At 38.4% G+C, this 26,481-nt stretch overlaps 1 protein-coding gene across 1 annotated transcript in view; it reads right to left on the bottom strand.

Annotated features, from left to right (window-relative positions):
- KIF6 (kinesin family member 6) overlaps positions 1-26,481 on the bottom strand; it is a 422,557-nt gene that overhangs the window by 269,579 nt on the left and 126,497 nt on the right. Inside the window, exons 7-10 of the mRNA XM_032409883.1 lie at positions 18,694-18,900; positions 9,695-9,838; positions 8,671-8,757; positions 1,046-1,149 (exon numbers count right to left, since the gene is read on the bottom strand). Of these exons, the coding sequence (XP_032265774.1) occupies positions 1,046-1,149; positions 8,671-8,757; positions 9,695-9,838; positions 18,694-18,900 (542 nt within the window). The remainder of the gene's footprint in view (positions 1-1,045; positions 1,150-8,670; positions 8,758-9,694; positions 9,839-18,693; positions 18,901-26,481) is intronic.

Here is a 26,481-nt window from a genome sequence, read left to right as displayed (position 1 = left end):
TATTTCAAGGAGTGACAGGGAATTCTTCAAAATTCTTTTGGCAATATATTTCACTTTAATTGCATATATGCCACAAAGTGAATTTGCAAGGAAAGCCTTAGGAGCCTCTCCTATTATTAAACACAGTGTTCTAGAATTACGAAATGGTATCCTAGAGGAGTGAAAGCTTTGATTATAGCAGAAACCTTGCTTAAGGCTCCTCAAGCTTTAGGCCTACCTCTGGGCGCAGCCATGAAATAGTTTAAAGAAAATACTTTCATCATCTCTATTATTTACCATTTTCTCTGTTGGGAGAGGACTAGGTGAAATGATACTAAACCCTTAAAAAAATCTCGTGTAGCTCTATTTCTCATTTGGAAATTGAGAATATCACTGCCTTCTAAGCCCAGCCCATTATTATCACTCCACAAATGCTTTGTGAGCTGCACAGAAACAACAAGAAAGCCCACCACTGTGGCTCATGATCAGAGAAAGAACGAGAGCCACACCATGCCCCGGATATGCCACATGGCTGCAGGTATAAAAGGCCCTGAAAGATGCTGCCACTGGTAGAAAAGCCCTGAATCCCTGCTTTCATTCCCATTTCCAGTGTTTGAACAATAATATATGGGCCATCTATTTATTAAAGGAGAGAGCTACATTGGCATGGGATAAATTGGTGCTTGTAGCAAGATGCTTTTTAATACAAAGGATGTTTCTTGAATTCCTTTCAGATCTGAGATCCGCAGCTTATGAGTGTTTGGTGTGTATGTTTTAAAATTGCATGACTATTATACAAGCCCTTCTCTTCAGCTGGCATGAGAAGGATATTCCCACCCTTTATAGGCTCTGTTCTCTACTCCCTCAAAGCTGAGGCGGCAAAAACCCTGCCAGCCTTATCCAGCTTTTCGTGGAAAGCCGCCACTCTTAACTGGCGCCTAAATGCAATTTCAGACTGTCCCAGGAGACCTTCATGCTTTGAGGTGAATTCGTAACATTAGGGCCAACAAAGAAGTTAACACAAACTTCCACTGTTAAAGACACAGAAACAAGTCTGCAGGCTTACTGGAGCAGCTCTGCGTCTGTGAGCACCTCCGTCCTCCGCTCCCCAGTGACAAGGGCCAGTTCATCCTTCAGTTCCTGGATTTCTTTTTGTAGGCGTATAATCATCTACAAATGGCAAGGCGGGGGAATAAATGTCAACTCCTCATTAAAGGGAACTTGGGGACAGAGAACATACATCTTTGAAAAATATAAACAATTTCGAGGATACAAAAAACATCCAGAGAATGATATAAAAGCCACCCCTCTGTACCTACCACCAGCCTTTGTTAAATCTTAACGTTTTGTCAAAATCATTCTAGAATTCATTTTAGCAAATAAAACAGTGCTTGTGTAACTGGAGCCCCTAATTCCTATTCCCTTTCTGTCTTTCCTGGGGTGATCACTGTACTGCATTTAATGGGGAGCATTTCCCTGCATGTTTTCATATGTTTACTCCATCTGTATGGATGTAACTATAAATAATAGATGGTATCATTTTGCATGCTTTAAACTCTATGTAAATGTTACCACGCTGCATGGAATGGTAACTTGCTTTTTTCTTCCTCACATTATGTTTTTGAGATTCTTTATACTGCTTCATGTAGCTCTAGTTCATTAATTTTCATGGATATATACTGTTTCAGTAAAGGAATATATCACAATTTATCCATGTGTCCTGTCAATGGACATTTAGGATTTTTACCTTTGCTATCACAAACAGTGTTGCTGTGAACACTATAAATCTCTGGGCACATATGTGAGTTTCGCTATAGGGTGCACTTAGAAATAAAACTGTGTGGTTGTAGAGTATGTGCATCTTCCCTTTAGCATATATTGTTAAACTGCTCTTCAGAGTAGTCGTATAAACTTACATTCTGTATCAGCAATATATATAAGTTCCCGTTTCCCCACATTTACTTCACTATGTATGTAGTATTGACAGACGCTTTAATTTTGCCAGTCCAGAAGGTGTAAAATGGTACCTCATTTAGTCCTAATCTGCATTTTCTGATTATTAGGGAGGTTGATCATCTTTGCACATGGATATTGGCTGCTTGGGTTTCCTTTTCTATAAATTACTTATTCATATTCTTGCTCATGTTTCAATTGAGTTGTTTTTCTCTTCCTTATTGATCAGCAGGCTTCTTTATACATGAATCCTTTGTTAGTTTTATGCAAGGTACATGTTTTCTCCCAATCTATGCCATGTTTTTCACTTTTTTAAAGATTTTATTTATTTGTCAGAGAGAGAGAGAGAGCACAAGCAGGGGGAGTGGCAGGCAGAGGGTGAAGCAGACTCCCCGCTGAGCAAGAAGCCGGATGCTGGGCTGGATCCCAGGACCCCAGGATCATGACCTGAGCCTAAGGCAGACGCTTAACCAACTGAGCCACCCAGGCATCCTGCTTTTTGTTGTGTTCTTTCTGTTAAGTGAAGATTTTAAATTTCAATATAATTTTATTATCAACTTCTTCCATTATGAGTTGTTTTTGTGTCTTCTTAAAATCTATTTTACCTAAAACCATAGGAATATTTTCCTATATGTTCTTATAAAAGTTTTAAAGCTTTGTTTTTCACATTTAGGCTTTTGTTTTGTATAAAGTATGAGATATGTATCTAATTTTATTTTTTTATATGGCTAACCGTGTAAGATTTGCTATTATAATTCTGTTATATAACATGTTTCTACATATAAATGTGTCTTTTTCTGGGCTCTTAGTTAAAAACATTTATGTACTTGACTATATGTGCAGCAATACTATGCTATTTTAATTATTATATCTTATGAAATTTTGACATTTAGATAGAATAAGCCCCTTCCATTTTATTCTTTTCCAAAATAGATATGGCTATTCTTGGTCATTTGTTCTCTTGTATAAGTTTGAGACACAGCTTGTAAAATTCCACCAAAGGTCCTCCTCAATTTTTAACTGGAAATAAATTTGATTAAAAGGGTAATCTGGGGGGCACTCGGGTGGCTCAGTTGTTTAACTGTCTGCCTATGGCTCAGGTCATGATCCGGGGATCCTGGGATGGAGCCCCGCATCGGGCTTCCTGCTCAGTGGGGAGCCTGCTTCTCCCTTTTCCTCTGCCTGTCCTTCCCCCTGCTTGTGCTCTCTCCTTGTCAAATAAATAAATAAAATCTTTTAAAAAAATGGGTCATTTGGTAAGACATATCAAATTAGTGATGTTGAATCATCTCATCCATGAACATAGTATGGCTTTCCACTGATTCCTTTCAGTAAAGATTTATGTTCTCTATAAATATATGTTTAATTAGATTTTTTTCCTAGAATGTTAAAGTTTTTATTGCTATTATTAATGAAATTTTTGTAAAATTACATTTTCTAATTGTTAGCTTTTGATTTATAGGAAGGCAATTAATTTTTATGTATGGATTATGTACCAAATAATTTTCTGAACATTGTTTTGGTTCTGTTTATCATTAAATATTTTTAGATGTTCTATATAAGCAATCAAATTGTTTGCAAGTAATGACAGATGTTTTCTTCTTTTCAAATCCTCATACCTTTTTTTTTTTTAATTGTCTCTGTCCTAGCTAGGACTTCCAAGTATAATGCTTCAGACATTGATTCTTATCTTACTCCTTCTAACATTTCACCTTCAAAATGTTTGCTGTAGTTTTTGGTTGATACCCTTAATCACTTTAAGGCTGTTCACTGATATTCATAGTTTGATGAGTCTTTTCAAACTATGGGTGAATGTTTAATGTTAAAAATACTTTTTCTGCATCTAGTGATGTGATCATATAAGTTTTCTCTTTTCAACTGTGAATGTGACGAATCACCTTGATTCAGGTGATTTTTTTTAGCATGAACTACTTCAGATATACAAAAAGATATAAAGGATATCTTGTGAACCCACTACTTAGCTTAAGTGAACATCAATATACCTACTATGTAGCTTAAGAAATAAAACCTTACAGATGCTTTTGAAGCCTGAACCTCTGTATAGCCTTCTCTAAATGAATCCCCCATTACCATTACCTGAAATTTGGTGTTTATTTTTCCCATGGCTCTTTTTCTTTTACTATATACACTAACATGTTTTCTAATGATACATTATCTTTCAATTCCCAAAATAAACCCAACTAGCTCATGATACCACATATTGTATTAATAATCATAATGCAAAGTTCCTAAAACAAGAATTGGCAGACTGAATTCAATTTATATTCTTCCTTCAATATTTGGTAAACTTAAAAAAAAACATGGAGTCTGCTCCATCCTTCCTTCCTTCCTTCTTTCTCTTCTTCCCTCTTCCCCTTCCTCCCCCTTTCCCCCGTTCCTTCTTTCCTCTTTCTCTTTTTCTTTCTCTCCTTTTGGTAGCTTTGTTATTATTGAGTCTGTTAGTCATAGATATATTCATGTTTTTAAAAATTCTTCTTAAAATATAAAATAATAAAATAAATTCTTCTTGCATTAGCTTCAGTGTTATGTTTTTATAGGAAATTGTCCATTTTGTTTGTTTTTAAATTTACTGCCATAATTTATCATTATTTTAAGCTATCTACTGTACCTATAGTTAAGGCCTCTTTTCATTCCAAATACTGTGTGGATTTCTGCCTCTTTATTCTTTTCTTCATTAATTTTTCCAGAGATTTTTTCATTTTATTAATAGATTAAAAATCAACTTCAGGTTTGGTTACTCCTCTCCACTGTATCTTTGCTTTGGGTTTTGTTTTCGCTCATTTTTACACTTTTTAATTCCTGTCTTTCTACTCTTTTGGATTTATTTTATTGCTCCTTTATCTAACTTCTTGGCTTGGAGTCTACCAGACCAAGGGAGTTTGTAAATTTGAACTTGAAACCCATGGGAAGCAGAGCCTTAGGATTTCAAATTTCCAGAGAAACCATCTTTTGCTCCACCTGAAGTTCAGGTTAAGGCAGATAAGCTTCCCTAGCATCTTCCTGTGCCAGTGGGCAGACTTTTTCCTTTCTGGCTCACCCTTTCACTGGTTTTATGTTGGGAAGTAGAGAGGATGTCATGGGTTCATCATCCATCTTCCAAGATTCCAGGGCTCCAACTTTGATGCCTTTCTTACAATTCCCTTCATCCCTTTACTCCAGGACAACTGCAGCTTCAGCTTGGTTTCTGGGCCCTGGAGAATTACATTACCTTATTCAACCTCAGACATATATTTCAAAAGTGCTTGTTAAATTTTATATATAGGTGGAGTTCATATTATCTCTGCCACATTGACAGGACCAGAAGTTACAAAGAATAGGATACTGAGTATTTTGAACATGTCAGTCCTCCTAGAATTTCATTTAAATGCACAGGATTGAGTGGGTTTTCGTTGTTTGCTTCTTTTCAAAAACATGCTCAGAATCATCAAGCTCTGCAGAGTGAAAATCCTTAGACAGGAACTATGTGAGTCATTCATTTGTATCTCCCCCCCCCCCAACTAAATTAATATTGATGCCATATTTTCTACTTCTGCTAAGGCTTTCAAAGTCAAATCTAACAACCAAATTAACTTCTGTCACTGAACAGAAATCTCAAAACTAAGCCAACTTTTCATGATTTTGAGATTATTACAGTCACACCTCCCATCAAATTACTGTAGAAACTTTGTAAGGAGAGCCATCCTTAGAAGATTTTTTTTAAAGATTTTATTTATTTACTTGAGAGAGAGAGTGCACAAGAGCGGGTAGGGTTAGAGGGAGAAACAGACTCCCCACTGAGTAGGGAGCCTGATGTGGGACTCGATCCTGGAACTCCAGGATCATGACCTGAGCCGAAGGCAGTTACTTAACCAACTGAGCCACCCAGGCACCCCTGTCCTTAGATTTTGGCCCATATGAGTCACGAAAGACTCTGGCCTCTTTACAATCCTTTTATCACCTTGTCTTACTGAGGTATTAATACTTGTAAAGAAAGCAAGTCAAAACCCTGGTGATCCTGATCTTAGAGGGCTGGTTCCACATGTGCCATTGGATTTTGAGAGCAAGATATTGGAAATCCCATCCAAGTTGTGTTTTGGGTGGTTTTGAGGACAAATTTGCAATTGCCACCTGTGCTTCAGAAAAGCTCTGTCCATAAAGTCATGAACAGTAATGTCAGTTTTTAGAAGCCATTATAAAAGAGACCAGGAGATAATACTTGTCAATTACCAGATTGTTCTGCACCAGGAAGATCTCAATATATATATATATATATATATATATATATATATATATATATATATATATTTTTTTTTTACCTACAAATCTTATTTTATTTTATTTATTGTTTAGATTCAATTAGCCAACATATAGTACATCCTTAGTTTCAGATATAGTGTTAAATAATTTATCAGTTACATATTACACCCAGTGCTCATCACCTCACAAATAAAACTGGACCATTTTCTTACACCATACACAAAGATAAACTCAAAATGGTTTAAAGACCTCAATGTGAGACAGGAATCCATCAAAATCCTAGAGGAGGACATAGGCAGTAACCTCTTCAACATCAGCCACAGCAACTTCTTTGAAGACATGTCTCCAAAGGCAAGGGAAACAAAAGGAAAAATGAACTATTGGGACTTCATCAAGATAAAAAGCTTCTGCACAGCAAAGGAAATAGTCAACAAAACTAAGAGGCAACCCACGGAATGGGAGAAGATATTTGCAAATGACGTATCAGATAAAGGGCTGGTATCCAAGATCTATAAAGAACTTAAAAACTCAACACCTAGAAAACAAATAATCCAGTCAAGAAACGGGCAGAAGACATGAACAGACATTTCCAAAGAAGACATCCAAATGGCCAACAGACACATGAAAAAGTGCTCAGTGTCACTTGGCATCAGGGAAATATAAATGAAAACAACAATGAGATACCACCTCACACCCGTCAGAATGGCTAAAATTAACAAGGAAGACCTCAATATTTGTTCAATTAACAGCTGTCAGCTTTGATTCAGGTTTCTTTCTTCTTTACATTTCTTGCAGCCCTACATCAAACACATGACAATGTTCACCTTTTTTCACATTCCTCAAGTACCCTCAAAGTTTCTCTAGCCAAATTTAAAGAAAAAAACCCTCCAGCATTTAGTATGTTCATTTTCCTTCAATTATGCACTACTTTTTGTCTTCAGGCTAACAACTCACGGCTGTCTTTCTCAGGCTGTGACGCTACAGGGCTGCTTGCTGGTGAGGCAGGGATGGCAGAAGAAGTCATCCTATGAGTTCCCTTCCCCTTGACTCATGCCTTAGAATTCTGACTCCTTCTTCCAGCGGGGGCACTGTGTGACCAGGGCCTGTGCTGCAAAGAGGCCCTGCCTCACCCACTTGGTTTCTCCAGAAGAGATTTCCATCTGGGCTGCTCAAGCTCCTGAGGCAAGCAGGGTAAAACAAGTAACCCCATTATTCTTTTAACCTTGTCTCTATACTTCAGCGCAATGATTTCAGGGAGACAGGGCAAACAATCAGAAGGAAATAATTAATATGGGTAACAGTGAATTTGAGAAGGTTATTATTATTATTATTATTATTTTGGAATTTGAGGAATTTATAAATGAAGCAGTGTTGGTGAGATTTCACACCCTTTTTTATAATGCGTACTGCTAAGCCTACACTAGCTTACGTTCTAGAGAAAATTTTAAAAGCTGAGTGATTTGAAAAGTAATATAATCTTAATTTGGGAATGTACAAAATTGAAATATTTTATTTCTACATTTTCAATGTTGGCATAAGTTGATTCCATGTTGTATTTCATTTAGAGAAGACTAACAAAATAGAGAGAAAACATCTGCATTTAAAATGAGGATCTGAGTCATGGAACTTGCAAATATTTTTGCTTTAAAAAAGCACTCTGATAAAGCAGGATTCATTGTTATAAAACTAGAAGTTTGGCTATTTTTCCATGGACCCAACCAATGATTAATTTTTTTAAAGATTTATTTATTTATTTTGAGAGAGCAAGAGAAAGCAAGGGAGCAGGAGAAGGGGCAGAGGGAGAGGGAGACAGAGAATCTTAAGCAGACTCCTCACTGAGCACGGAGCCCAACACGGGGCTCAATCCCACAACCCTGAGATTATGACCTGAGCTGAAATCAAGAGTTGGATGCTTAACTGACTGAGCCACCCAGGCACCCCAATGATTAATTTTTTTGTCTCTAAAGTAAGTAATAGGACAGTTGTGCAAAATACAGTTCTACTTAATAACCATTAAAACTTCTTTTTCTGTTAGCTTTTATAGAAGATGGTCTATTATTATTATCTCTAGAAACTTAAACTGATGTTTTCTGAACGGCTACTACCTGCATGTAAATATAACTGGCCACGACTGTGTCACACGCATCCTCAGGACTCATTTCATTATCCTAGGAGCAGACTGATGGGACTGCAGGCGGCAGGTCCTTGCATCAGACCGTCTGCACCTGAATCCTGGCTCTGCCACTTGTGGAGGCTGTGACTCTCAACAAGTTAGTTAACATTTCTGTGCCTCAGTTTTGTCATCTGTAAAGCGGGAATGGAGATGACATCTACTCATAAGCTTCTTGTGAGAATTTAATAAATTGATATGTTTCCAATACTTAGAACACTGCCTGGTATGGAGGACGTGCCCCTCAAGTTTTACTAATCTTTGATCCATTTTGATTTTTCTTCCAGCCTCGTAAGTTCAAAGCTGCTTACCAATTTAGGATCGATTTCTTCATTAAGAACAGCTTCATTCTTTATGAGCGCCACTCGTTGTGCAAATCTGCAGGTAGATATCGACTCCTATAAAGCAAAATAACTCCTTAAAATGTTATGGCTTAGAGAGATAAACCTTAATTTTTGTTCACAGAAGAAAGCAGCACATCTAAAGAGTGATGTGTATAAAACACAATGAGGGAACATACCTCCAAATTAGGAAGCTTTGCTCTAGAATATCAGTTTTATTAAAATTTTATTTTGGCCTAATAAAATGATCCATGCCAAACATGTGGGAGATCATGAAATCCTATGTGGTGACTGTATGTAGTTTTCAACTACTAATCTATGAAACCAGAGCCACATATATGTCATAATCATAGCAGATACTATTGTAATCCACAAACCTGAATGACTACAAAATAAACATTTGTAACAGGCCAGAAAGAGGCTTTGTGAGACATCTTAGAATGCACTTAGGGATTAGCCTCGTTCTGGAAGACACCCTGCCACTTCTTGTTTTCCTCTTCTGGAGAAAGTCTGGATCCCAAGCATTAGACTGTGGTGCATAAAACATGAAGCTGAGTCTAAAGCAACCCAGGAAAGCCAGTGAGTAGCCAGCCCTTGACAAAGCATCCTGTGCGCTGCACTCAGTGACAGGTCTAGGGACACATCCTAGAGATGCCTCCAAGGTATCTTAGTAATCAGGAGCTAAACAGAACAGAAGCTAATGGGTCTCCTCTCTCATGTCCTCTGGCCAAGATAACTAACCCAGCAGCAGGCTTTCCAAAATTTGTGTCTGAGCCTTCTTCCCACCATCCTGGCCTGTGTGAAGTCCATTCTTAAATGGGGGTAATTATACTGCTGGCAAACCAGCCAAAGCTGTGAACTCTGTAGGGTGTTTACATCTCAAAGCATACCCCAACCCAGCTGAAAAGATGGAAACCCACCCAGGACCCTCAACGCCATCTCATAAACTAGCAACAGAAACTCAGACTGAGATCTCCAGAAAGAACCAACATACGTCGATATTCCTTTTCTCTAAAGACAGCGTTGCGATCATGGTCGTCATGCAGTTCCCTCCCAAACTGTCTCTTAGGACACTGGTCATCATGGAGTTCCTGTAGGGAATGTGTGCACGGTGTTTTTCAGAAAGAGCAATGATCACCTGTGGCATGGTAGAAAAATAATGGCATTAGGTTAGCAGACAATGCACATCTGGAGCTCAGCTAAGCTGCAACTGCAGTGAAAATTCAAACAGAAATCATAACTGAATGCAGGGTAACATCTAAAACTTGGGTTCAAAATAAATATCTTAACATGATTTGGTACAATAATGGTAGAGATGGAGGGAAGTAAACTTAGCAAAAACATACCACTGTGAACGCTGTAATTTTTGGACAGATGATATAACTTGGCATAGAATAGGATACATTATTATCTTGTCTTCAGCCATTGGAAAATTCATGTAAAATTCTAAAGGAAATCATGCCAGAGTTTTAAAATCTTACCAAAATTGATCTCTATGACCCATCTTTAAGGCAGAAGAGGCAGAGCAGTAAATAAGAACTATGAGAGACAGCAGGGGTTAGTGTGGAGACCCAAGAATCTGGTACCACATTGTCCAGGTCCAAATTCTAGCCTTACTAGGACATGTCACTCAACATCTCTGCCTCAGTGTCCTCAACTGTAAAACAGAGAAAAGATAACATCTACCTCGTAGGGAGTTGGGATGACTGAGAGTTAAAATGTACAAATTACTTTGAGAAGTACCTAGCTCAGTGCTGTATACATGTTTGCTACCATTCTAAGTGATGGAGGAAGTTTATGTTGGTTCAACTAAGGCTTGCTCATCTTACTTTTCACTTAATAGGAAGGTACTAGCTGGATGAAAGGTTGCTGTGGAATTGTCCCCAAAGGGAGCCACCAGGGGTTCATGGTTTTCCTAGGAAGATGAACCCAGTGCTAGGATGTCCATCCCAAGTATGAGGAATAAGACACCCACAGATGTGACTTCAGAGGCATCACAAGGACCCGACTCTTGAAAATACCTCTAATAACACCTACCATTGTTCTAACCTTCCCTCCCTTCAGGTGTGTAATCCCCACCATCAAAACTTGTTCTACTCCCTTGGTTTATAAAACAAGGTTGTTTTCAAAGGCTGTTTGGGGCAAAAACACACAATACCACTGGTCCTGCTTTAAATTCATGACCACAGATTTTATTATAAACCAGATATCCTGTGATAATTTCTCTCAAAAATTACTTCTCCACTCTCAGGAATGAGGCTTTCACATCTTATCCTTTTGTTTCAGACCTCCACCCAGCCTCCTCTTCCTGCCTTTAGTCTTAGCTGATGGCCACACACCCTTCCATTAGATGTGAGCAGCCAGACCAGAACCATCTGCTGTCCCATCACTAAATGCCCCACACACTCTGCCCTTCCTGTGTCACCAAACTGCTCCTTCTAAGGCCAGCCCCTTATTCTCTCCTTCTCCTCTCACTTACCTTACTCCTAAAATTATCCCTTTTCTTCTCCATCAATTTCTCTCTCTCACTTGGATCATTCCCACCCTGCATGCCCACTAGTCTAAAGACTAAGATGGCTCTTGCCAAGGCTCAGCAACCCCTGTTGTACCCAAAGCATTTATTGCCATCTTATTAGACTTTTGAGTTGAGTAAGCATTCAACCCAGGTACTCACTGCCTCCTTTTGGAAAAACACTTTATTCATTGGTAACCAGGACACCACATTTCCCTGGTTTTCATCTTCCCTCAAACACTAGTTAATGAATGCTTCCTTTCCTTCTTCCTAAATTATAAACATTGGAGTGCTCCAGGGCTCAGTCCTTGATCCTCTTCTCTTTCTTATCTACATTCTCTCTGTGGAATCTCATCCAATCCCCTGGCATTAAATACATATATATCCTGACATCTCCTCAACTGATATCATCAGCTTCCACCTGTTCCCTGAGCTGCTGTCTCTGTGGCAACCCTAAATCTCCACTTGGATGTCTATTCTTGACCTTCTCACCCCTCTCCCCACAAATCTGATTCTTTTCTGGTCTTTACCCATCATTATTGATGGCATCACCATCCACCTAGTGGCTCAGGCCAAAACCCTGGGCATCATCCTTATTTCCCCTCATTTCCAACATCTAATCCATCAGTGATTTCTATTAGTTTTACCTAAAAGACATGCCCAGAATTGGACCACTTTTCCCACTTCTTCTGTCACCATTCCAGGCCAAGCCTCCATCATCCCTTCCTTGGACTACACAAGGCTTTGACTCAGTCCTTGTTTCTCTTTTTGCCCACCCTCCCCGCCCATCACCCCCAGTCTACTCTCCACAGACAAATCTTTATAAAATATAAGTTACATCAAGTCACTTCCCTGCTTACAACCTTCCCGTAGCTTCCTGAAACACCACAATGACCCAACTCCTGCATGATCTGGTTCCTACCTATCTGTCCTCATCTTCTGTTGTGCTTTCATAGCCCGCATTTGCCTTGCTGTTGCTCCACCATACCAAGATTGTCTCCACGCCTTTGAATTTGTTGTTCTTTTTATCTAGAATGTTGCCCAGATTTTCATATAGCTTCCTGTTTCACATCATTCAAATTTTTGCTCAAATCTTGTCTCCTCACAAGGGCTTTCACTGAACACCTTGTCAAATGTAACATACCTATCTCCAGGCTTTTAATCTATTTCATTTTTTTTCCTGTTCTTATCACTATTTGAAATTCTATTCATTTATTTACTTTTTTAAATTTGCTTCCTTACTTGGCTTTCAGCTTCATTAGGCCAGGGACTTTGTTTCTCTCATTCACAGTTCTACCCCACTGCCTAGAGCAGTGTCTGGTCCCCAGTCCATGGGGCAGAAACTACATTGTCTTATTACTCAGTTCTCAGGATAACCCCCATTCTAGTTTCACTTACTATGAAGCAACACTTCCTGTCTCTCTTACAACTCAACGTTCTACATGAGACCTAGCTCCATCAAAAGGACACTCTGGTGGGAGTGGGGCTGGGAGGTGAGTGATGAGAGGTGGTGGCCACAAAGAGGAAGATCAGATTTATAGGAGAGTGTGGTGGCGAAGGCATCTGGTTCCTTTGAGGCAGCTGCAGGAACTTTCTGGAAGCCAGGACTTACTGTCCTGGGTGCCAAGGGGGGATAATGGTAATATTTCACACAGCAGTTCAGTGGTGTGGTTAGATGTGTCTCTTGTTTGCTGTGCTTTGGGCTGGGTAGTATCCAAGCCCAGTTTTCTAACTTTTCTTGAGGTTCTTTATGTTTAATAAACTCTATGTTGCTTAAATTAGCTACAGTAGGTTTTCTAGTTTATGATTAAGAAATCTGACTAATACAACATGTGTTCGACAACTTTATGTGAAATAAATAAATAAATAAATAAATGAGTAGATTAATTAGCTTCACCTAGGAAGACAGCACGAGGATCAATAGTATGGAATGAGATTTGGTGGAACTGAGTTTCGATGTAATTGGAAAGGAAGTGGGGAACGTGGCAGACCCAAATCTGAGTGGCAAGGTGGTAGCAGGGGATGCTGAGTAGAACTCCTGACCCTCAGAACCAAGAGGACAAATGAAATATCTCTAACAATCAAGGCAGGCCCAAATGCCAAACACCAGACCAAACAGGGGTTGGTCTGACAGATGTGTGAGAGGGTGGCATTATTGTTTATGAATCATAATTAAGTATCTGACAATGTTCTAAGTACTTCGAAATTCTTTCATAAAACAAACGTCACTATTTTTTTTTTCCTGCTCCAGGAAACAATCTCTTCTATTCAACAGCTTTATGACAACTTAGATGACATAAAGGAGGATATGCTTATTAAACTTCATGCTGGTATTAAATTCAATGGGGTTAGTTAATTTGCTATTGGCTGCAGTAACAGAAAATGTAGCCCAAACTGGATTTATTCATAAGGTAAATTTATTGGCCTATGTAACTATAATAGGAAAGGTTTTAGGTTACACATAACCCAAAAGGTCAGTGCTGCCACCAAGGATTTAGTTTTCGCCAATATCTCTGCTCTACCTTCTATGTTGTAGAAGTCTGCCTCTCTTCATGGCCACGGGATGGCTGCCAAATATCCTTATTTATAACTGATGTCAGAAAGTTCTCTAATCATTAAACATATATCCCAAGCTTCCCTAGGGACCAACTTGGGTCATGGGCCCATGTCTGAACCAATCACTACAGCCGAGGCTCCAACTGGCTTAGACTAGTCAAGGTCTGCTCCTAGATCTGGGATGGGCTCATGGCTGCTACTCTTGCAGTGAATGTTGTAAAGGCAATTCCAACGCCCTTTCCAGAAAGGGTTCTAAAATGGTTCAAGAGAATAATTAAAATTCCAAATGCGGCTATGGATTGGAAAGCATGGTCTTTAAAAATGGGGAAAATGAAAGCAGTGCATAATAAAAGAAAGAACCCCGGACTTAGAGGCAGAATCTAGCTGCCTCACTTGTGCAATTTTAGGCAGATCTCTTAAATTTATTAGTCTCTGTTTCCTCACCTGTAGAAGTGGGATTAAAATACCTGCCTATCTCACAGAAATGTTTTAAAGATGAATAGAGATTGTTTCTGGGATAGTAAAACAAAAAGCACTCCGTTTGCAGAGGTATCCAGGCTATGTTCTTTAGGATCCCTCTGGACACTTGTTACAGCTATATAAAGCCAGTCCTGGGCCATTTCTCTACCAGAGAGCTCCGAACAGGCATCTTCTCAGCTCTAAAGGAGCCTGGGAATATCAGAATAAGTCCAGACCCCTTGGAGAAGATACAGATCTTCAGAGTGACCCAGAAATGGCTGGTATTCGGGAAAGAGGCAAAGATGGATTATTCTTTACGGGGTTGCTTTGGGCTCTCTAAATTGGCCCGGAACCAAATGATCTGAATGGCACAGGCTAAGGAGATGGTTATACAACCTGGACTTTTTTTTTAAATGTTTACTCCCACTTGGAATTTCATGTATAAATACAAAAAAAAAAAAAAAAATGTTCCTGAAGGCATTCTTTAAGCAACAAAGAGTAGAAACTCACATTATACTTAATAATATCTTCAAGTACCTAGAAACTATTCTTAAAATCAATCAATCAGATTACTATTCAATGAATTAAAGAGATTTTCTTTTAAAGAGCTCAGCACATGGAAAATTATCCTCTGAAAACTGACAATGATTTGGAGTGGTTACAACTGGCACTGGTAACATTAGTTTTTCTCCTGAACACACACATTCAGTGGAAGCCAAGTGGAAACTGAAACTCTGAAGAAGTCCCACTTATGGTGGATAACTGGCTGAAGGAAAACCAGATTCTGATTTCTGTAGAGGCAGAGAGCAAACACTCTGTTCCCAGTGGTTTCTCACTTGATGTTTGGGCTGACAGAGACCGAGGGTCACACCAGGAGCACTCAGTGAGGCTTATGGTAAGAACAAGTATGCATGCTCCCCTCCTTTTCTTCCATGGACTTAATTTCTAGGGCTGAGATGTACCCTGTTATTGTGGCTTAAAATGTTTTCGAGGAGACTTTTTGGAAAGAGTACTGCATACACAAGGAAAATTCCAAAACCAACAATACTCTGACAAACAGAAATTTATTTACTTATAAGCACAATAAGGTGCATTCAACTCAGAAAGGCTGTACCCTGGGAGCAGGTGTAAGGTCCACAATGATGGCCAGAAAGGCAATGACAGTTCTGCATGGGATTTCTATAACCAACGTGGGCTAAGAAGTGTAAGAGAGGTTACCAAATTTTCTATTCCCTAGGACATCTCCATCTATATATTGAAACTGAGATGGAGAGGATGTAATTAATTACATGAATTAATGAATTGCTAATACAGCATTTATCTGACCATATGTAAGGATTTGTTTATATGCTTTGCTCCTTCACTGGATAACTTGATAGCACCATTTCTCAATTGTGTATTTACTCCCATTGTCTAACGTAACTCATAGCACTTCAAAGACACTTAGTCACAGTTTGTTGAATGAATGAGTGAAATGAATGAATGAATGAATGAATGGAGTTAAACTAAAATGTGTTACACTTCCAGTCTCATTAACCCCATAATCAAGTCCTGCATAAAGAAAACCTGGGTATAAAAGTCCTTGAATTCCGTTATTTCATTAATAGTATCTGCCCCTCTTTTTATTATTCTCCTTCCCCTATACTCCTTAGTTCTCTCTCGCTTATCTCTTTCTATGTGAAATACCAAAATTTCTCTACTACCCACCTACTTCCTCTCTCACCACAACTCCTAGATTTACTCAACCCCACGTATCTATGTCCATATCCTGCAGTTTTCCATATTTCTGTCCCTCTTCCCTCTCATGCTAATCTTCCCCTCCTTCTCTCTCTGTTACCTTATGCCATAACCTCCAGGAAGACATTTGTAGATCAGTGTAAGTAGTTAACAGCTGGAGTGATGCGTTGGATGCACATGAAACAGATAACTGACATTCAGAAAGCCAAAGGTCAATGACATGTGAGTATTGCTGTGGCCCTGGCTGAACTGAACCCCCTGGACTGGAGCTAAGGGCTAACGGACTCCCAGTTCCCACTGCCTGACATGCTCTAACCCCAGCCCTGCCTGGTTCCCTCCTACTTGTTTTTTGAGTCTCTGTTTAATATCAGCCCTGAGAGAATTTTCATTCCCTTTGCCCTCCTCAGCCGAAGTCTGGTCCCCCATTACAAGCTCTCCTTACCCCTTGGCCTTTCTCTGAACAACTCACCTGGAGGACAGCCAAGTATTTAATGACTATTTATTCCATGCGCATCTCCCTGCACTGGCCCCTGAGACCTTTGGTGCAAGGGCCGTTTCTACTTTGTTCAGCACTATGCTCCAGTGCCTAGCGCAGTCCTCAGCACACTACTGCTCCTTGTAAATAAATAAATTCATTATATAGAAAATCAAATGCATAGAGCCACCAAGACTACTCACATGAGGCTGATGTTATAAGAATTTTGAAGAGAAGAGATGTGGGGAGAGGAAGAGCTTTAATGAGAAGTAGCAGCTTGCAAAGGTTGTGTAGAATGAAGAGAGAGGATTAGGGGCAGAAGGTTTTCCTTGAGTGATAACAATTGGTGGAAATTCTGATTTAACTAATGAATATAATTTTGTATGAACAGATGGGCACAATGGGGATTAAAGCAGACAGTGCTACCATCAGAAACAACTGGGTATATTTCTTTGAAATAAAGCACTTTGAATATAGTCCATTATGTTCTCATGTCAGTGTTTTATAAGTGGTCTATTAAGTAAAAAGCTCTGTTAAGCAAAAGTACTATGTAATATTTGAGCAAGGAAGAGGTAGGAAAGGCTGAGTCTTGTCAGAAACACTAAAATCATCTGAACACCATGCAGGCCATTAATCTCTGGGTGCTGCCTTACTGGGGTTCATTTAGTCAGAGCCTAACTGCATGCACCTTGTTCAGATACAGCTCCCTTAGGTTTCTCTCAATCTGCTTTCTCAGCCAACTTGACCATTAGGAAGCATTTAACATCAGGACAATATCAGTCTCAAAAGGGTTTATTAGGCAGTAAAAGAAAAGGGGGGGAGTTCTGTTTGTTTTTTCAAATCTTTTAGCCTCCAACACTCATTAGAAAGTCCTTCTGCCTTGCCAATATACTCTGTACTTCTCTTCTCTAGTTTTTGATCATGCTTCTCTTTTTTTTTTTTCTTAGAATTTGGAAGCAGTTGCCATCTTTAACATTCAAGTCACAGCACTTTACTCATGGAGCTGGAAGAACTTGAGAAATCATCTAATTCAATATGCTCATTTTAGGGATGAGGATTTTTTTTTTTTCCTGGAAAATTTATTTAGCTAAATTCAGACGAGCTTTCTTTGCACTTGGAGTCAGATTCAGAAATCAAAAATAGAGCATAAACTGGGATAGACTGTAGTAAACTTGGGGTAGGGGTTGGCAGGGGAAGAAGCTAAAGCAAAGAGAACCTTCATAGGATCACAATCACCAGCTAGATGAAGTCACCAGAAGCTGAAAAGATATCAGTCATCTCTAAATTATGTTCCCACAACTAATCTACTAGCCTGAAAAGATAGGCCATGGGAGGCCATTTATAACCTATACTCACACCCACTACAAATTTTATAATAAAAACAATTAGTTTTAACAGCCTCTATAATAAATTATTATTAATGCTGCCAAAAAGCAGTACTGAGAAAAAACAAAAACAAAAACAAAAACAATAAGGTATAGTGAGAGAAAACATGGTCTTTGGAGCCAAGCAATTCAAGATTCGAATCCTCATCTCACCATTAGCTGGTAACCTTGGGAAGGCCTCAGGAAGACCTGAGTTTTAAAATCTTTAAGATGGGAATAATTAATACCAACAGTATAGGGCTGTTGTAAGGTTTAAATGCAATGGTATATACAAAATGCTAGTAGCTACACCACTGTTCACAGCAGCATTATTCACAATAGCCAAAAGGAGTAAGAACCCAAGCATCCATTGATGGATGAATGGATAAACAGGGCATGGCACGTGCATATAATAAAACATTACTCAGCTTTACAGAGGAATGATATTCAAATACATGCTACAACATGGATGGACTTTGAAGACATTATGCTAAGTGACATACACCAGACTGAAAAGGACAAATATTGTATGATTCCACGTATTTGAGTATCTAGAACAGGCAAGTTCATAGAGACAGAAAGTAGAATAGAGGTCACCAGGTACTGGGAGCATAAGGAAATGGAAAATTATTGTTTAATGAGTACAGAGCTTCTGTTTGGGGTCATGAAAAAGTTCTGGAAATAGATGGCAGTGATGGTTACACAACACTGTGAACTTAATGACACAGAACTGTACACTTAAAAATGATTAAAATGATGAAGTTTATGTTATGTATATTTTACCAAAATAAAGGAAGAAAACAATAAAACAACAATGCTAGCCAAGTGCCTGATGCAAAGTCTACCAGCAAATGGTGGATACAGTTACACCCCATTGTGCCCATTTTCACCTGTTCTAAGTAATGTAGGGACAAGTTGATATACTTGGCCTCTGTTAGAAGTTGGCCCCCTACTCCAGTCTTCGCAACTCGCTCTGAACCAGCCAGGTCAACCAAATGAAGTTTAGCATGCCGGACAGTTGCAGATCCTGGTTCCTTGCTTGATAAATGAATAGTGAAAATGCAGTGGGAACGAGTTGAAGCCTGGTTCATTGGAGTCTGTAAAATGAAAGTGCAAAACAAAATTAATGTGAACAATGAGAATTTTGGCAGACTATCAAAAAGTTTAGATTTATGTTTGTAATGGTATGACCTTTCTAATGAAGCTAATGCTGTCAAACTCAACAAAAAAGCTTGTAGCTGAGATCTCTCAAAGTGAGTTATTTTTAATATACTGTCTCTTGAATGACTGACAACAGACATGGATGGGTTAATTCAGAAAGTGAGGAAAGGGTTCAAATGAAGTAAAGTGTGGGTCCTCTTACTAATATGATAACTTAATTTCATTACATGGCCACACTCCCTACCTTAACCTTGGCTAGCCATACTGCAAATGCTTAATGGGAATGTCATGGGAAAAAAGGTGAAAATGGATGCAGTGGGGGAATTCATTATACACTTATATATATACATATATAGTGTATATATATATACACTAATAAACACAACCCAGAGGATGCCCAGTATCACTGCTACTACCCAACAGTGAACAGGGGTCCCAGCCAATGTAATAAATAAGAAAAAGAAATACAAGTCATAGTGACAGGAAGAGAAGAGATTAAAACATCATTATGTACAGAAAATATGGTGGTCCACATAGAAAATGCAGGAGCATCTATAAACTGTTAAAAACTAAGAAGTTTAGCAAGGTTGCTGGATCCAAGATCAACATGCCAAATCAAGAAAGTTCTAATAACCCAGCAATAATTAATCAGGAAATACAATACTTCTAATGGCCACAAAGACAATGAGATAACAGACGACTAATCTGATAAAAATGCGTGATTTGTAGGGAAAATTATATTAAAAGATACAAAAAGGAAACCTGAGTAAAAGGTGTCCAGATATTAATATACCATGTCAGGGATGGGAAAACTAAAAATTCATTTCTATATTAATTTCTCTGTATTAACCTATATATTCCATGCAATTGAAATAAAAATACCACACATTATGTTTGTGGAACAGAACAAACAAATTGATTCTAAAACACAGATGGAAGAGCAAATATTAAAAAATAACAAAAATAATTCTGTGAAAGAAGAACAAGAGAGGGGAACTTGTCCTGCTATACATCAGGGTATATCATAATGCCACGGTAATTAAAACAGTGTGGTGTTGCTGCAGGAACAGATAAACAGTAAAACATGCTGGGCTCATTTCAGCACTCTGTATAAGATAGAGGAGACATCACACTGCTGTGGAGAAAGGATGGACTAATTAACAAATGGTGCTACAATAACCGGCTCTCCATCTTAAACAAAATAAATTTAGGTTGCTTTCTCACACCAGACACGAATAAATTCCAGAATGTATTAAAGACTTATGCATAAAATAACACAATTTTAACACTAATATAAGAAAATACAGAAGCATATCATAGTCAACCCAAGGTAGTAATGGATCTTTTTTTTTTTAATAAAGATTTATTTGAGATTTATTTGAGAGAGAGAGAAAGTGAGAGAGCAAGTGGGGAGAGAGGCAGAGGAAGAGATCTCAAGCAGACTCCCCACTGAGCGTGGAGCCTGACATGGGGCTCAATCTCATAACCCATGAGATCATGACCTGAGCCAAAATCACAAGTCAGCCACTTAACCGACTGAGCCACCCAGGCGCCCCTAGTAATGGATCTTTTATGATAAGACATTAAACACAAAAATGAATTGATTGAAAGTATTTGACCAAATTATCCAAAATTGAAGAACTTCTGGGTGATAAAATCTACCACAAATTTAGAAGACCAGGAGATGATATTTGCAATCCATACAGCTGACAAAAGATTAATATTTGAAATAAAGAACTCCCACATGTCAATAAGAAAAAGACAACTCAGAAAAAAATGAGCAAAGGATATGAACAGGCAACCCATAAAGAGGAAACCTGAACATGGTCAATAAAAGTTGAAAAAAAGTGCTCAAACTCACAAATAATCAGGACAAATAATTCGAGCCATAATGATAAACTATTTCATTCACATCTGTCAGACTGACAAAATTAAAAAAAAACAAAGTCTAATGAGATAAGGTTTGTAAAGATACAAGGAAATGGGAACTTTTATATACTGCTGGTGAGAATATACATTAAGAATCCATTTTTGATAGAGCTACCATACGATCCAGCAATTGCACTACTGGGTATTTACCCCAAAGATACAAATGTAGGGATCCAAAGGGGTACGTGCACCCCGATGTTTATAGTAGCAATGTCCACAATAGCCAAACTGTGGAAAGAGCCAAGATGTCCATCGACAGATGAATGGATAAAGAAGAGGTGGTATATATATACAATGGAATATTATGCAGCCATCAAAAGGAATGAGAGATCTTGCCATTTGCAATGACATGGATGGAACTGGAGGGTATTATGCTGAGCGAAATAAGTCAAACAGAGAAAGACATGTATCATATGACCTCACTGATATGAGGAATTCTTAATCTCAGGAAACAAACTGAGGGTTGCTGGAGTGGGGGGTGGGGTGGGAGGGATGGGGTGACTGGGTGATGGACACTGGGGAGGGTATGTGTTCTGGTAAGCGCTGTGAATTGTGCAAGACTGTTGAATCTCAGATCTGTACCTCTGAAACAAATAATGCAATATATGTTAAGAAAAAAAAAAAAAGAAGAAGATAGCAGGAGGGGAAGAATGAAGGGGGGAAATCGGAGGGGGAGACGAACCATGAGAGATGATGGACTCTGAAAAACAAACTGAGGGTTCTAGAGGGGAGGGGGGTGGGAGGATGGGTTAGCCTGGTGATGGGTATTGAGGAGGGCACGTTCTGCATGGAGCACTGGGTGTTATGCACAAACAATGAATCATGGAACACTACATCTAAAACTAATGTAATGTATGGTGATTAACATAACAATAAAAAATTTAAAAAAAAAGAATCCATTTTTGAGAGCAATTTGACAATATGTGATAAGGTTGCAGATGCATATAACCTACAACCCAGTCTCAGACTACGAGGTATTTCCTGGAGAGAAATCTGAAACAGGGAACACCAGGAGAGAGAAAAGGTGTGGATAATATACACACATATGAACATTTACTGCAACACTGTTTGGGGATAGTAAAAAATTGGTGCAAGATGTATCACCTAAATGAACATCTGTGGTGGAAAAGATGAATAAACTGGGATAATTCAAACTATAGAGAAGTTAAAATGAAGCATCTTTTGGATAGATTGACAGATGGGATTTCTGAAATGCTGAAGAAAAAAAGCATATTAAAGAATGATATAAACTTAGATAATCAAAATGATACCTGTGATAGAATTTAGGTAATCAAAAAAGCAATGTTACCTAAAAAATTTGTTCATGGCTCTATAACTTAGGTCATTAAAGTACAAAAATATGGTTTGGAAGGACACAGCAAATTAATGATAAGAGTTGCCTTTGTGAGGGATACAAAGCAAAAGGCCAACAAAAGGACTTCAATTGTATCTGTAATATTCTATGTATTTAAAATGATCAGAAGCAAATTCTGATACCTAAAAATAAAAAATCATCTAAAAATATTCCAAATGAGTGCTCACATAAGTAAATGGGTGCAGCTCTCCACCTCTGCAAAATGGGAGTTAATGAAACAATTTCCATATGGATGCTCATGTATTCAGATACGGTAACACACTTGGATGCTATTTTAACCAGAAATTTCTTTCTGTAAATAGGAGTTCTTGATATACACCATTGTTGATTTATACCAAGTAGCAAAATACACTGATGTCAAAATACTGGCATTGTTTTGGTGATGATGTAGCCAGTGAGTTAAATGGGCTGAAAATGTGACCCATTACTCGTTGCCACAATTACTATACCCAGATCTGGCCAGTGTGTGATTTTGCATGCTGAAGTGGATCGGCAAATAACTGTGCCTGCAAAACCGCAACTCAAATTTAGAACCTAAGTTGAGGTGTCTTGAAAGTGACTGGAAGTTATTTGCAGAACTTAAACATGGGTTTCATTTCACTGTTATATTCACACAACGATAAATTCTACAGTACTGTCACAAAAGTCAAATTGGCGATTGATATAAATGAATAACACAGAGACTATCCCCAACAGCTGTCTTCAGCATCTACATGGATACACTGAAATCACAGCAAAATGTGGCCATTAGCAAATAATGGAAGAGTGGACCCATTTCAAAGGAATGTGAAATTTACATCAAATTAAATTGTATTTCTGGAGTCTGTAATTAAAATGCAGTAATATGCTGTCAGAGTCCATGCCTACAATTTTGTAACTTCTCATAAATATTTCCTGCATGAAGTAGTAGTTGCTGTCCTCTTAGCTAAAATTTTCTTAAACCTCAGAAAACATTCTTTATGTGTAGCTGTTTTAAGTGTGATTGAATGTGCTGGTGTCTGCTCTGTGTTTATTTAAGGGTGTCTTTATGTCTCATAAGCATGCCCCTACGTTTGTCCTTTTAAAGGTAAAATTGTATTAAAACATTTCTGAAACTGCCTAAGAACAGATGGCAGCATTTAGGCAGATTCATTCAAATTTAAGCGCACATTTTAAACAAATGTGCTCTTGGCACTAGAGCCTGTGTCTTTGGAAAAATTTTAGTGATGATTAATCATCTGCATGCAGAGAGCTTTCACATTTCATATCAGTCTATGGCTACAGCTCTGCATCAGGCAGCACAAAGACTAGAAGGAAAGTAAGACATAGACCTTGCCCTCAAGGAATTTATAATCTAGTTCAAGAGCTAAAGACAAAACAAGTGAAATGAGAGTGAATGATGAGAAAAAGGCAAATGTGCAATAAAGAAAGTGGTCTGTTCTCAGAATTGAGTATCCTGATCCTCTAGGCAATACCTGAGAATGATAGCCATCCCCTCATTCTGGAAGTTCTCCACCTACCCTGCCCCTCTTTGGTTTCTATAATCAAACATTTTCTGGCACTTTTTTTTTTTTTTCTTTTTTAGAGAGAGAGAGAGCGAGAACTCACATGAGCAGGGAACAGTGGGGGGTGGGTGGGCGGGGAGGAAGGGCAGGGGGAGAGAGAGAATCTTAAGCAGGCTCCACACCCAGCGTAGAGCCCAATACAGGGCTCAATCTCACAACCCTGAGATTATGACCTGAGCCAAAATCAAGAGTCAGAAGCTTAACCAACTGAGCCACCCAGGCTCCTCGTGTTCTGGCACTTTCTAACTGCTGTCTCCTTTTCCTTTATTAGATCCTTTTCTCTCTAGTCCCTAAAACAGGCATGTCTCAAGCTGTGGTCATCATATTTCTTCCCCTTGGAAAGCTCTTCTTCTATAGCTCTGATTACCACTGGATAGGCACTATAGTGGGATTAAAAGTCACATACCAATGATTTTAGAATTTGGTATTGGGACACCTGGTTTCAAGTCCTGTTTCGTCACTTACTAGTGTTGAAATCTTAAGCAAATTTACATAATTTTGGTTTTCATGTCTTTGTAATGCCATAATAAGACTTGCTTTGCTGGGGCACCTGGGTGGCTCAGTCAGTTAAGCATCAGACTCTTGATTTTGGCTCAGGGTCATGAGATCGAGCCCAGCATCTGGCTCCATGCTCAGCAGGGAGTCTGCTTGAGATTCTCTCGCTCCCTCTCCCTCTGTCCCTCCCTCCACTTGCAAACACACACACACACTCTCTCTCTCTAAAATAAATAAATAAATAAATAAATAAATAAATATCTTTAAAAAAAAGACTTGCTTTGTTGCAAAGAGCTATACTGAGTGTTGAAGTGGCCCATGAACCATAAAAGATCATATAAACGTCCATCTCTGTTGATATTCACTCTATTCAGATGCCTCCCATACCCTTATTTCCAACCACAAATTCTCTGTACACTAAATTAGAATGTGTACGAGCCTGTCTGATAATTGTCTCTTAAATGACTTGCCAGCATCTTGGACCTAATGTTCCCCCAAAACCACCTCATCACTTTCCTTCATTCTGTGTCCTACACATGGGTATCCAATCCATTTTATTCCTGTTCAATTTACCTCTATTTGTCTCCAAATATCCTTTATCCCCCACCTAGGTCATGACAGTCTCTCCTCATTAGTCTCCCCATATTTACTCTTGTCTCCTCCAATTGTTCTCCACCTTGCAGATAGAGTAATATTTTTAAAAGACATATTTGATTGTGTCAATCCTACCTATATCCCTGAATTAGACTATCATGCTCCCTAAGACTAAATATCTCTAGTTCCTTCAAGTGTGTCTTAAGCAGCTGTTTCTCAAAATCTTTTTTTTTAAATATAGCAGGCACTGTGATACCCTGAATTGCATATATTGTTTCTAATGTAGCCTCACCACAGCAGAGGACATTGGAATCTGGGCAATCTAAATCTTGTGTTGCCAGTAAATAGCACTTGAAGAATTCTACCATATTTGCTCCACTTTTTACCCATGCTATGAAATTTACCATGCTATGAAACCCACCCCCCCCACACACATTTATTTGATGACTGATTTAATTAGAATGTTACAATCTCTTGAGATATTTCTGGAACTGATTTTTGGGGTGTTTTGTTTTGTTTTGCAATTTTGTGCTATCTATAAATGAAAATATCCTCATCCAAATAATTTGTTAGACACCTAATAGAGCAGAACAACAACACTCCATGAACACTCCTATCCTCTTATCCTGTTAGGCAACAGTTTTGGACATTTTCCAATTGACTTCAATCCAAGTACTTTCATATACCTTCAATTTCTCTTTATATCCCCAAGGATGTTTTGAGAGACTTTCTTAAATAAATTGGATTCATTTGATCTATGAATTTTTATAACCTTATCAAAAAAGTGAATGGAATTAGTTTAGGGTGAATCAATGTTGACTCTTTCCTAATTGCTTACTGACATTATTTAAGAATCCTTGATCAGATTCTTGTCTTAGGGCATAGTGTCAAAAATACTAACTTGCCATTTTCTGAATATGTTTTCCTTTTTGTAAAAGTTGAAAATAGATGACTTTCTTTTAGGGGGCAAATGTCTAAAAACCCAGGCTCACTGGGTCCCTTATAGATTCATCATAATAAAGTCCGTCTGAAGGGTTACCTCCTCTAACAAAGTCTCTCTACTTCTTTCCTCTTCCCACCCAGATTCTGAGCTCCTTCAGGCTGGGACTGTATCTTATTCATCACTGTAACCCTAGCATAACATAACATGTGTTCAAAAATAATTGTTTAATTGTTGACCTTATTCATTTCTAGCTTTGTGGAATCTCTATGGCATGCTCCATAATTTCTAAAAATCTCCATATAATTCAGAGACCACATCGGAAAACTCTTCCCCCTCCAAAAAAAACCTCTTTAAGTCCATGGAATATAACTCATTTAAGTCTAAAAATTAGAATTATTTGAAAAAATAAGACCAACTCAAATCTGTCTATCTTGGGCTTCTATTAATTTTTGTGCCTGATTCCAGAGCTCTCCCACTACCCTCTATATCTTCAACTGCCTTTTCTCTTACTTAGAATGTCCTCTTGCTAGTTAAGTATTGCCTAGCATTTGTTACTGGAAAAGTATGCCCTTTTTCTCCTTCCCAAATAAGCCTACTCAAAATTCGTTTATCTTCATGAATTCCCTTGGACTATTCC

The sequence above is a fragment of the Phoca vitulina genome, unplaced genomic scaffold (assembly GCF_004348235.1).
Source record: "Phoca vitulina isolate PV1807 unplaced genomic scaffold, GSC_HSeal_1.0 scaffold11, whole genome shotgun sequence".
NCBI classification, from domain to species: Eukaryota; Metazoa; Chordata; class Mammalia; order Carnivora; family Phocidae; genus Phoca; species Phoca vitulina.
The sequence above is the reverse complement of the archived record's forward strand: the minus strand, read 5'-3'. Positions and strand labels throughout refer to the sequence as shown.